We start from the raw sequence: 12,889 nt of genomic DNA on the forward strand, positions 1-12,889 counted from the left end.
CTGTGCTCCGCAACGGGAGAGGCCACAACAGTGAGAGGCCCGCGTACCGCAAAAAGAAAAATAAATAAAGGGTACAATTCAACGGTTTTTAGCATATTCACATCACCACTGTCTAATTTCAGAACATTTACATCACCCCGAAAAGAAACCCAGTACCCGTTAGCAGTCAGTCCCCATTCCTCCTCCCCTCCAGCCCCTGGCAACCACCAATCCACTTTCTGTCTCTATGGGTTTGTCTATTCTTATTTCATATAAATGGAATCATTCAGTACGTGGCCTTTGGGGTCTGGCTTCTTTCACTCAGCATAATGTTTTCAAGGTCCATCCACGCTGCAGCACGAATCATTCTTTATTCCTTTTTATGGCCTGGTAATAATCCTTTGTGTGTATATGCCACATTTTGTTTATTCATTCATCCTCTGGACTGTTTCCACTTCGGGGCTATTGTGACTAATGCTGCTATGAACAATTTGTGTACAAGTTTTTGTGTGGACACTTTCCACACAACATGTTTTCGTTTCTCTTGGGTGTACACCTAGGAGTGGAATCCTTGGATCATTTGGTAACTCTATGTTTAACATTTTTTAGGAGCTGCCAGACTGTTTTCTACAGTGGCCACACAGTTTTTTTACAGTCCCACTAGCAATACAAAACGGTACCAGTTTCTCAGGGGGCTGCATTTTAGCTGAGGATGAGAAACATCTGTCCCAGTCTAAGGAGCTGAGGAAACATCCCAGGATACTGAGGGTGGCCAGTCCACGGGCTGGTGTGGTGTGAGGGCAAGAGAGGTCAGGGGTCCCGGAAGTCCTTTTAAGTCTGAGGCACTGGGAGCCGGCACGCCCACGGCCGTGAGCGGGAGCGCTTTGGCGCCCCTCACCCCGTCCACCCGAAGACAGACTGGGCCCGCAGCGTGGCTGGGAAACACCTGCCAGAGGAGGGGATCTTTGGGGAAAAGGCCATATCCCTCCATCACGCCCCTCAACCACTGCTCAGCTTCCCTCCTCTGCCTTCCAGGCTTCCCTTCAGCGCATCCTTTCTGAAACCCAGATCTGATTCCCTTACTCCCTGACTTGGTATCTCTCACCCATAGGAGTTTGGAACTTATCCTGTTACCAGCCAGGGAGTCATGGAAGGTTCATGGTGATGCTTGTGGCTGCTGTATTTCATGAAGGAATTTTCAAGGAAGTGGCCTCAACACCCTGTAAGGCTCTGGCCTCCTTCCAAGCAGAGCATGATGCCTCTTCAAGCTGTTTCATGTACTGACTGAGCTTGTGGATTTTTTTTTTAAAGGGTTTGCTGCTAAAAAGGGAAAAAAAAAAAAAGTGTTTAAAAAACCACTAAAAGGTGGAAACACCCAAATGTCCATCAACTGATGAACGGATAAACAAAATGTGCTCTAGCCATACAATGGAATACTTTTCAGCCCTAAAAAGGAATGACTGGTTACAATGTGGATGAACCTTGAAAACATTATGCTGAGTGAAAGAAACCAAACACAAAAAAATCACATACTGTATGACTCCATTTATATGAAATGTCCAGAATAGGCAAATCTATAGAGACAGAAAACAGACTAATGGATGCCAGGGGCTGGGGGGAGGGGAGAACAGAGAGTGAGTGCTAACAGGTACGGGGTTTCTTTGGGGATGATGAAAATGTTTCAGAACTACAGAGGTGATGGTTGCACAGTACTGTAAATGTACTACACGCCACTGTATTGTTCACTTTAAGTGGTTAATTTTATGTTACATGAATTCTACCTCAAATTTTAAAAAAAAAGAAAGAAAGAAAAGAGAAACGCTGAGCTAGAGGATGAAGGCTGTACCCCTTGGCAAGCACTCAAGGTCCCCCCTTGCCAAGGCCCGAGCTCTGTGGTTCCCGGAACACACGGGCCTGTTTCCTCCGAGCCTTTGCAGGCACCATCCCCCCTGGTGAGACTGGTCTTCCCAGTCCTCGGGACCCAGCGAAAGGGGCTCCTGCCCTGGGGAGCTTCCTACTCCCGCTCCTCTCCCCGCTGGCCTGTCACCGTGTGATGGCACAGGAGGGTGATTCTTTCTTTCCAGATCCATCTTCCTTATGAGGCCGGGAGCCCCAGGAGAGCTGGCACTGTCCCTTGTTCACCTCTGTAACCCCGTGCCCCACACACCCTGGGTGCCAGGAGGGGGCCTGGGCCTCCCGGCTCCAGCCCCTCCTTCTCAGACAGCTGCTGAAGCCCTCACTTCCTCCCTTCCCCCCCATCCATTCTCCACGTGGGAACTTCCCAAGGCCAATACTGATCGTGCCGCTCCCCTGAATCAAACTTCCTGGGACCAAGATTTAAACCTCTGCTGTGGCCTCAGGACTTGTATGGTCTGGCCCCACCTCCCGTCCAGCTTCATGCCACCCTCCCTTCTTTGCCCCGCTTCAGCCACCCTGGCTTTCTTGAGGTTTCTCATGGACATGATCCCACCAGAGGATCACTGCGTTTGCTGTTCCCTTTTCCAGGAATGCCCTTGCCCTTTACCCTCTCTTGGCCTGATTAACACCCCGCCATCCTCTCAGCATGCATCTTCCAAGAGGCCTCCTCCAACCCATCACCTGGGCTGCATTCCCCTCTTAGGCGTGCCCCTCGCAGCCCCTCTGTTACTTGCATAATTGATTTGTTGTTTCTTTGCCCAGCGTCTGCAGGCGCCATGTTTGCTGTATTCATCTCTGTATCTCCTGCTCCCAACACAGGCCTGGGGAAACCACTCAGTGTTCAAGAAGTGTTTCCTGAATAATCAATGCCTATTTCAGACCTCTAGGGTCAGACGCCTTCTCCCAAGAATATCCACAACCAGGAACAGAATAACCCAGGGTGGACGCTGGGAGCCCGACGTCAGCTGCCTTCCCCACGGCAGGCTCAGGACGTGGGTGCAGCGGGTGGATGAGAAGGAGTGGGTGTGTGTGGGTGAGTGTTCAACAGCGAAGACCATGCAGAGGCCCCTGGTTGGGGAGGAGGAGGAAGATGTGAATGGATGCCCCAGCCGGGGGCTCAGGTTTTGGAGGGAGAGAGAAAGTGTGTGGGGAAGCAGAGGGTGAGGTGCAAAGCTGGGAGCGAAGGAGCCAGCACTGGGGGCTCTTAAAGGGGTGGTCACTCGAGGCTGGACACGGCAGAGCCTCCCCTCCCAGAGCCCAGGGCCCTGCCTGCCTGCTGGGGCTGCTGCTGGCCAAACACACCCGGGACTCCCGAGATGGCCATGGTGGGGCAGAGCCCACCGGATTCTGCCCCTAGGACTGCGGCCTGGGCCCCAGGGCCCTGAGGGTCCTGGTCTCCCTCCTGGAGCCACACACCCTCTGCGCAGAGGCTTGGCAAGTGGGTGATTCCCTGAGTCTTCGAGGTTAGGCCTGAGGACTCCAATTCTAGCTCCTCCTTCCTGGGTCAGGACCCAATGTAAGGCCACAAAAGGGGTCCCAGTGGCTCCCGAGCAAACGCCCACCCTCAGGAGTCGGGAAGAGCTTTCTGAGGCACGGGAAGTGGGGGCCCTGCCTCTAGCCCTGGCAGCTGCCCACAGGGCAGAGATGAGACGAACTCAGTCGTCTGCTCTGGGGACTGAAGACGCAGCCAGTGGGGAGCCCGTCTTGGAGACCTTGGCTCCAGCTGCCACCCTGGGCATCTGCCCTGGTCTTTCCCCTCCTCCTGCTCCCCTGACATGCTCTGAAAGCAGGAATTCCAGAAGGGGCAGCACAATCCTTAGAGAGGGGCTACCCCTGTCTACAGTAACCTCGGACCCGGCTGTAGACAGAGCTCACACTAGAAGACGCAGGGGCCACCCGGCCTGACGTGTGACCAAGTTCCAGAGGCTGGTAGCTGTAGGTGAGGGGCAGACACAGCCATCCCCTGACGTTCAGGCCCAACGTCTACTTCTCAGTGGCCCGCCCACGTCCCAGCTCATCCTCGCTGGCCTGCCACGGGCTCTCGGTCCCTGCTCTCAGGCAGTGGCTTGCCTCGTCTTACCACGGTTGCCAGGCTGGGTATGTGTTTGACCGAATTCTCCACCTCCTCTTCTGTCACCTCGACCAGCGTGCAGTTCTCATCCTCCGATGGCAGCGGCTCCGCCCCGTGCCTCGTGACCCAGGGGTGCAGCTTCAATGAATGACAGGAGGGGTGAGGGGCGGGCACAGCTGGCTCCCGGGAACCCTGCCTATGCGCGGAGCCAGGGAGGGGATGCGGGAGGGGAGAGGCAGTGGCCTGAGGTCAGGCATGCAAGAGAGCAGGCAAGCCAGGCAGAGGCTGGGGGGGTAAGAGAGGTGGGAGGAAATGTGAAACAGACAAAGGACAGAGAATGGGAGGAAGCTACGAGGCCAGGACATGGGCCGGGCTGGATTCTCCACCTGGCCCCAGGTCTCGGCAGAAGTGCCTGGAATTCGCCATCTGCGTTGCACGGTTGTCTGAGGAGCACCCATCCCTCCTCAGCAACTCTCCCTGATGCCTGGAAGGCTCAGCTCAGAGCAGGCAGCATCCTCCCCATTTCACAGAAAGGGAAACAGAGGCATGGGGTGGCACAGGGAGAAGGACACAATCAGGAGAGGACCCAGGCAGAGGTCTGCCCCCCAACCACCTGCCCCTGGGGTCCAAGCCCTTATCTGTAACCTTCTGGGCTGCCCCCTCTTCAACTGCTAGTTAGCTGAGGTGCCTAGGAGTTCCCGAAGCAAATCTCTAGATTTCTTAAAGATCCATGTGTGTGCACGTGGCATTGGCAGGGTTGTAGGGGGTAGATAGGGATCTCTTCTAACAGTGCTTTCTGCAACAGAGTGGAATTCAGCAGGCCGGGGTCAGAGGTGGGGGGTCAAATTGCTCACTAACTTCCTCCCACCCCAACTGTACTTTCTCAAAGGGACAGGCAGGGCCTAAGAAAAGACCCCAGGATTTCAGCAGCCACACAGTGGAGCACACAGAAACCTGGTCTGGTCCGGTCTAGGGAGGGTGGATGCCATCAGCCCAAGCCAACTGGAGCAAGCGCTAGCTCCTCGGCTGGCAGCGGATCCCACTTCCACAATCACAGTGAACACGAGTCCCAAATCCTCCCCCACAAGCCTCCAGCACCCCAGAGGCCCCAGGACATGGGAGGGCAGTGGTGCCAAGAAGGACGCAGTGCTGTAAACAGAGGGGCGTGGGGCCTGACCGAGGCAGGGTTGAGCCAGACAATTCCAAGCAGAGGACACAGGCTGAGCCTCCAGCACACGCCCCAAGGGGCGGCAGCGGCCCCCAGGTACCTTGATCTCAGGCACCACGATCCTCGACTCGGGGTTCTTGTCCAACATGCGGGTGATCAGGTCCTTCAAGTCCTCGGCTACGTCAGGCCTGGGGATGGGAGATACATCAGGGGTGGAGGACGTCACCAAGGGCTCGGAGAGAAAGGCAACTTGGGGTAGACGGACAATACTCACTGATCTGGAAATTCCAGGGCCTGACTCTTGATCTTACTGTGTAAACACATGATCCGCTCATCCATGAATGGGCACTGCGAAGAGAGGTCAGGGACAGGGTGGCCATCAGTGGCTGGCACGTCTGTCCTGCAAGGGTTGCAGCAGAGAAAGAAACAGCCCAGTGGCCCAATCCAGGGACAAAGCAGATCCCATTCCCCAAAGATCTAAAAGGACCAGGACTGTCTTTCCAGAAGGGCTGGAGCCTTGCTAACCACACTGGCTTTCCTCTGTAGCTGTGCTTTAACTTACCAACATACACAAAAGCAAACACTTTTTTCACCCACCTGCCAGCTGAACAATAATAATAATACAAAGAACAATACAAAAGACAAAGCAGCAGCAGCTGTGATTTGTGAGGGCTTAGCCTGGACCAGGCCCTGTACGGAGGTTTCTCAACACCGACATTTCATTTGGCTGTTACCTCTGCCCGAATGTTCTTCCCACCCACATCTGCGTGGCTTGTTTTCTCCCATCCTTCAGGTGTCTGACCAAAGCTCACCCGCTCAAGGGGGCCTTCTGGAGCTCCTGTCTAAAACAGACACCCCCTCCACCTCCATGTGATTTCTCATCATAGCACCTCCCCCTGACATTATGTTACATATGTATTTGGGGACTTCCCTAGCGGTCCAGTGGTTAGGATTGCGTGCTTCCACTGCAGGGGGCACAGGTTCAATCCCTGGTTGGGGAACTAAGATCCACATATAACATGGTGTGGCCAAAAAAAAAAAAAATGAGCGGGTGGGAGGGAGGGAGACGCAAGAAGAAAGAGATATGGGGATATATGTGTATGTACAGCTGACTCACTTTGTTATAAAGCAGAAACTAACACACCATTGTAAAGCAATTATATTCCAATAAAGATGTTAAAAAAAAAAAGAAAAAGTATTTGTTCACTGTTTAACTCCTGCACTGGAACATCAGCTCCAAGAGGACAGAGATTTTTGTCAGTCTTGCTCACTGCTGACACCCAGTGCCCAGGAACTTCCCTGGCATGAAGTAGGGGCTCGATAAATACCTGCTGAATTAATGAATGCTTGAATTATTTCTGTTGATCCTCTCAGAAGCCATAAAAAATAGTAAAGATTATTCTCAGTTTACAGAGGAGAAAAAAACAGAAGCTCAGAGAGGTGTCGTGTCCCGGGAAGCGCAAAGCCTAGACCAGGCTGACCCTGAAGCCCGTTCACGCACCACCCCTGGGTGACAAGTTGATGCTTTCACTTGGTGGAGGGCCTGACCCAGGAGGAGCTCAGGGATTGTGCTGGAAAAAGAAACCTTTATGTGGGGTGCTCAGAAGGTTGGAAGAGGTCACAGAAAGTGACCTGGTCCACTCCTGTCCGAGGAAAATGATTTCATTAAGAGCAGTAACGAGATAAGAGTTTGGATTGCACAGGTGTATCAATTTGACAAAACTCATTAAATAGTACACTTAAGATCTGTATGTTCCATGATATGTAAATTTTACCCCCAAAGAAAAAAATGAAAACCACCAATAGTGAGCTCTAGCTAATGACTGCACTCTGAAGCATATGTAAGGAGGTACAGTTCTTAACAACTTGGCTATATGATTGAAAATTTTCTCATCAAATGTTGGGTGGGGGGAGGAGATTATAAACTCCTTTACTTCCTCATGGGACTAGTTTCTTAAGCTTCCCTCAATAGGAGTACAAGCTCATGAAAAGGAATAATCCTCACTTTTATTGCTCACAGAATCAATCTGAACTTCAGAGTTTAAAATAGAAGCCCCTAAATGTCAGTTATATAAAAACAACAAAAGAACAACAACAGAAAGAAGACAAAACAGCACTCCCTAAATCAATAATGCCAAACGGGTTTTAACTTCCATTCCAATTCAATTCCTCCAACAACAGCTTCTAGGAACACTGTTGAGAAGAACGTCAAAGCGGTACCAGGCTCAGGAAGAAAGAGTGCAGTTATTGATTAGTGATGCCTATCTGCAGTTTAGGAGAGGGTAGAGGTGGCACATTTGCTGTCCTTGCCCAAAATTCATCAACTACTGTATTTACAACCTCTAGAGCCTCTGCCAATCCTTCTGTTTTAACAGCTCGTTTTTTCACACATATGACTATCATATACAGCTTATGTATATTTGGGAAGGCATCTTTTTTCATATTCAGATCTAATTGTGGAAATAAAATGAAATAACTTTTTAAGTGAATAAGTTCTATCTCCCTGCAAGGAGAGATAACTGTTAATCCAAGGGGGCAACCCACAACACCCAGGATACAGGACACCCCACCCTGTTACCTGGCCAAACACAAAGCAGTACAGCGTCACACCCATGGCCCAAACATCCAGTGCCTGCAAGACAAAGAGCTCCGTGTGAGGGGCCAAGGGGCAGTAAAGGGCGTCTAATGCTTTCACCTGTCCAGCTTCCAATCCTTCATCTTTTCTTTGGGGACCCACCTCTTCTTGACTGCTCAGTCCATGGGAGTTTGGGTGGGGCTATTCCTGCTCCCCAAACCCCATGCCTCTGGGTGGGCACATGACCCAGGCCTGGCCAATGAGAGCAACACTTCCCCCAGGCACAGTGATTGGTTCAAGGATGGGCACATGACCCACACTGGGCCAATCAGAGCCAATCCCAGGATTTTCACTGGAGCTCTTCATAAAAAAAACATGCTCCTTCTATTGAGGCTGGTAAACTCGTAGAAAGTAGTCTGGAGCTGCTGATGACCATCCACCAGGGGAGGAAACCAATTCAGGAAAACAGAGCCAAGGGGACTTCCCTGGTGGTCCAGTGGTTAAGACTCCACGCTTCCACTGCAGGGGGCACAGGTTCATCCCTGGCCGGGGAAGTAAGATCCCGTGTGCCACGTGGTGCAGACAAAATTTTTTTTTAAAAAAGGAAAACAGAGCTAAGAGATGGAGAGATGGATTCCTCTTTGAATCCCTGTATCTAGCCAAGCCTGAAAACAAACGCACTCCGCTCCTCATTCACATGGTCCAATAGATTCACTGTTTAAGCCAGTGAGTTGGGTTTTTGTCACTTACAGCTGAAAGGACAATAACACAGGCAGAACTCCTCATTGCAGGCAGGGCCAAACCTACCTTCCCAGAGAAGATCTTTCGGGTCTCTGAGAGCGACTCAGGAGCCATGAAGGCGGGAGTGCCCACGGTGTTAGAGAGGAGGGCGTCGCTGCCCTTGAACTCGTTGCTCACGCCAAAGTCCGCAATCTTGACGTGCCCATCTTCTCCAACCAGCAGGTTGGAAGGTTTGATGTCCCGGTGGATGATCTTCTGGTAGTGTACTGGGGGCGGGATGGAAGAGAGGGGGGCAGGAAAACCATGTGAGGAGCTCCATGTGGCCCACACAGCCCAGAGACACAGGCAGGAACCTCTCTGTTCTCCCAGGGTCCCAGGCCCTTCCCAGCCTTCCCCTCTCAAACCTGCTGAACACCCACAGCTCTGAAAGATAAGGGGAGCGTCTCTAAGGAAGTTGTCCCATCCTCCAAAGTGAGGAGTGAAACACTGACTGCCAACAGCAATTGGTAACTGCCTGCTACAGTCTAAGTCATGTGTGCATGGAGAGTTTTTGTTGACCTTGGCTCCCAGCTAGAAGCCTCAAGACTTGTGACAAACATCTTTTCATTTACTAATGCCACCACTCAACCTGAACACCGAACCAACAATGACTGGAGCAGGTTAATTTGAAGTGTGAAGCACAACAGGACTGAGGACTTGGCTAACTGTTCCTGCCTGGATGTCAGCTCATGGGAGAGGACAGTCCTATGGTTTGGAAGACCCAACTGCATTGCTGGGGTGATGATGATGAAGATGATGATGATGATGGTGATGATGAAATGATGATATTGGTAATAGCAGCAGCAGCTGACTTTGCTGAATGCCCAGTCTGAGGCCTTGCCCTGTGTTAAGTGCTTCCCATTCACCCCATTTCAATCTCACAACAATCCTAGGTAATAGGCAAAGGGTATGAGTCACCATGTTTAACAACCAGAAGCAGAAAGGACACCCTGCCAGTCAGAACTACTGATGTCCTGGCTGATTTCAGACCTAGTGAGAGATATTTTATTCCCATTTTACAGATGAGGAACTAAGGTTCCAGGAGATTAACAGGATCCCAGGGTTGTTGGGAATAAGGGAAGATGCAAGGCACTTAACAGTGCCTGGGACACATAGAAAGTGCTGGATAAACAGTCACTAACACTATTGCTCTTAATTTTTCTACGTGGCAGGAAGAAGGGTTTCTGCTCGCAGGGGGCATGGCCCCAGCAGGTCTCTCTGCAGCTCAGACAGTTCTTTTTCCCGCACACCTCCCTGTGACCCGGGAGGGAAATAAGAAACCCTCCACCTTCCATCCACTACCTGGGAATGCTAAGCACCCCCTGGGTGAGAGTCCTCCCACAGGCCCCACTTACAGTACTCGATGCCTTTGATCAGATCCTGGAAATAGAAACGAGCCTGGTCTTCAGAAAGCGGTTTGAGAGTGGGCACTTCCATCACAGGCCTGAAAAGTCGATACATGCATGAAAAGCAAACCAGACACGCTGGTCTTTGCCCTCTCTCACCACCTCACTCAGCTTTGCAGCTCAAGAAGCTTCGAGCATCACACCTGCTGGGAATGGGGACACTCACCCTTGGTTGACCAGTTCAAACACTGTAGGATAGAGAAGGGGGTGAATGGTTACACTGGGAATTTGGAAATCCATCTTCCTCCCCCTCCTCCCCAACTCCCAACCACCCCTAGAAACACCAAGAAGCACTGAAACTAACATTGGGGCTGGGGCGAGGAACAGTCCACTGAACCAAAACCATGGAAGGTTCTGCTTTTCTAAGTTCCCATGAGGAGGATAGGGGTCAGAGATTTCTGGTATCCCTCGGACCCCAGCCTGGCTGTACTTCTAGTCCTCAAACAGCTGAGGACCCTCTATCAGAGAAAACAAAGCAGGAAGACCCGAGACAGGTGGGGGCGGCTCCTGGACTCCTTTCATCTTCCTCTCATACCTGGGGGGTGGAGGTAACTCCCAGGGATCTAACTGATGCTAAACTATGTCCTCTCACTCACACCCAGGTCCTGAGCCACCTTATGCCACAGAACAGGTCTAAGGGGACACAACCCAAACGTCAATTTACTTAGGTACAAAGAAGTAGCCCTAGGGGACTTCTGAACCCTAGCAAAGTTTCAATTCAAGAAACAGCAAGAACAGGTTTCGATGACCCCTCACATTTTCCAAGCTGCCAGGCTACATCAAGAATTGTTGGATAGGACTTCCCTGGTGGCGCAGTGGTTAAGAATCTGCCTGCCAATGCAGGGGACACGGGTTCGATCCCTGGTCCGGGAAGATCTCATATGCCACGGAGCAACTAAGCCCGTGTACCACAACTACTGAGCCCGCGCGCTGCAACTAATGATGTCCGTGTGCCTAGAGCCCGTGCTCTGCAACAAGAGAAGCCACCACAGTGAGAAGCCCGCGCACCACAACGAAGACCCAGCGCAGCCAAAAATAAATAAATAAATAAACAAAAAGGAGAACATTGTTCCAACTCTTCAGCACTCTGTGGTCAGCTGGCCCTCAAACCCTTTCCTGTGACTCTCAATCCAAACCAAGACTTGGAGCTAGAGGTGGGGATGGAGATCTCCCCACCACCTCCAAGGCCACCTCATCCTATTCCTCCTAAATGGCCCCTTCTTGACTCACAGTCATGTGCGACGTACAAATGCCTCACTCCCTGCCAGCTTCCTCCCAGCCCTGTGTATGTGGGGACCACCCCCCAACCATCAAGTATTACATAAATCATATTCAGGGAATGCACAGTTTTTTTTGTTGTTGGGGGGGTGGGTTATTTTTTGCATTTCTAAAAGTTGAGGTGAAATTTTCAGAACGTTAAACTATTTTAAAATGCATGATTCAGTGGCATTTAGTATTCCACTGCCTCCAGTGAAAGCATCGCCTCTATCTACTTCCAGAACATTTTCAGCCCCTAAAAAGAAACTCTGTGCCTCCCCCTAGCCCCCTGGTAACCACTAATCTGCTTTCTGTTTCCATCGATTTGCCTATTCTGTACATTTCATATAGGTGGACTCATACAATATGCAACCTTTGGTAACTGGTTTTTTCACTTAGCATGTTTTCAAGGTTCATCCATGTTGTAGCATGTATCAGTACTTTGTTGCTTTTTATGGCTGTATAATATTCCATGGTGCGGATATGCCACATTTTGTTTATCCATTCATCAACTGATGGACACTTAGGTTATTTCCACATTTTGGCTATTATGAATAATGCTGCTATGAACTTTCATGTTAAGTATTTGTGTGGCTGTTTTCAATTCTTTGGGGTATATACTTAGGAGTGGAATTGCTGGGTCATGTGGTATAGTTATTTTAATTTTGTTCTGCTTGTACACATATAACTGGGAATATGAAGCTGTACCTTAGGAAATGAAAAAAACAGCACAGTGGATTTCAAAATCCAGTGGAGAATGACTTTGGAATTGCCTGTTTTCTGGAAGCATCTACCCACATTGGAGCTTCTTATGGAAGAAGGGTTGTTTCAAAGGTTGTCCAAGGGCTGAGGTGGCCAAGGGGAAAGAGCCGGCTCCTCAGACAAAAAGAGGGCTTAAAGATTCTGACCTGAAAAGGAACTTAACTCCCCCAGGGCCCCACCCTGTTTTCACGTTCATCAACCAGTGTTGGCCAAACCGTAGTTAGGGGACATCTGTTGTGGCTTCAGGCTGTGGTTAGAAACAAAAGTAATGGCGCTGAAGGTAAGGTAAGGCTTCCACCGACAGGAGCGCTGGTCCCCTCAGCTCTCTCTTTCCCACCTTGGTTATGTAAACTTGACTTTCAAGAGCTGCTTCATGAATTTCTGTGCTTCCTCCCAAGCACTATAACTCGGTTGGCATGAGGGAAGCTGGCCTGTTGAAACAGGTCTACTTTCAGTCACTTACAGTTTAACCGCTCCTGGAGCCGAGCAGTGGTGGAAAGTTTTTAACCCCAAGAAATTCCAGTCGTATTCGCTACCCTCTGAGGGTCAGGCCTGCAGTTGCAGAACCCTTGCTGATACCTGCATCCTGGCTTCACAGACTGCCCTTTCTGTCCTCACCACACACAGCTGTGGCTGGAAACTAAAAAATAACAGGGTCGGGATTTTTTTCAAAACCGCTGGAATCACATACCAAAATTGCATGGCTCCTTCCCAAACTGCCACCTCAAGAAGTGAAAAACTCTGTCCATGAAGCTGCCTGGTCCAAATGGCTTAGGAAACTCTTCTTTGAGGCTTGGGTCACGTTCTTTACACGCTCATTCAACTCCTCGGCTCAAAACCCTCAAGGGGCTCCCTTCTCACTCAGAGTAAAAGGCAAAGTTTTACAATGGTGTGAAATGTCCTCTGCCATCTGGTCTCCACTGTCCTGCACAAATGTCACCTCAGTGAGGCATCTCGAGGAGCCACTCTGTCTC

The 12,889-nt window shown here is 50.7% G+C and overlaps 1 protein-coding gene across 6 annotated transcripts in view; it reads right to left on the reverse strand.

Annotated features, from left to right (window-relative positions):
• Positions 1 to 12,889, reverse strand: part of CAMKK2 (calcium/calmodulin dependent protein kinase kinase 2) — a 54,588-nt gene that overhangs the window by 12,264 nt on the left and 29,435 nt on the right. For all 6 annotated transcript variants that reach the window (XM_024120954.3, XM_024120956.3, XM_028480258.2 and 3 more), the window contains 7 exons: positions 10,063 to 10,084; positions 9,846 to 9,934; positions 8,518 to 8,717; positions 7,714 to 7,767; positions 5,410 to 5,483; positions 5,236 to 5,323; positions 3,977 to 4,105 (listed from right to left, as the gene is read on the reverse strand). In XM_024120954.3, the coding sequence (XP_023976722.1) occupies positions 3,977 to 4,105; positions 5,236 to 5,323; positions 5,410 to 5,483; positions 7,714 to 7,767; positions 8,518 to 8,717; positions 9,846 to 9,934; positions 10,063 to 10,084 (656 nt within the window). The remainder of the gene's footprint in view (positions 1 to 3,976; positions 4,106 to 5,235; positions 5,324 to 5,409; positions 5,484 to 7,713; positions 7,768 to 8,517; positions 8,718 to 9,845; positions 9,935 to 10,062; positions 10,085 to 12,889) is intronic.

The sequence above is a fragment of the Physeter macrocephalus genome, chromosome 19, assembly GCF_002837175.3.
Source record: "Physeter macrocephalus isolate SW-GA chromosome 19, ASM283717v5, whole genome shotgun sequence".
Lineage (NCBI taxonomy): Eukaryota > Metazoa > Chordata > Mammalia > Artiodactyla > Physeteridae > Physeter > Physeter macrocephalus.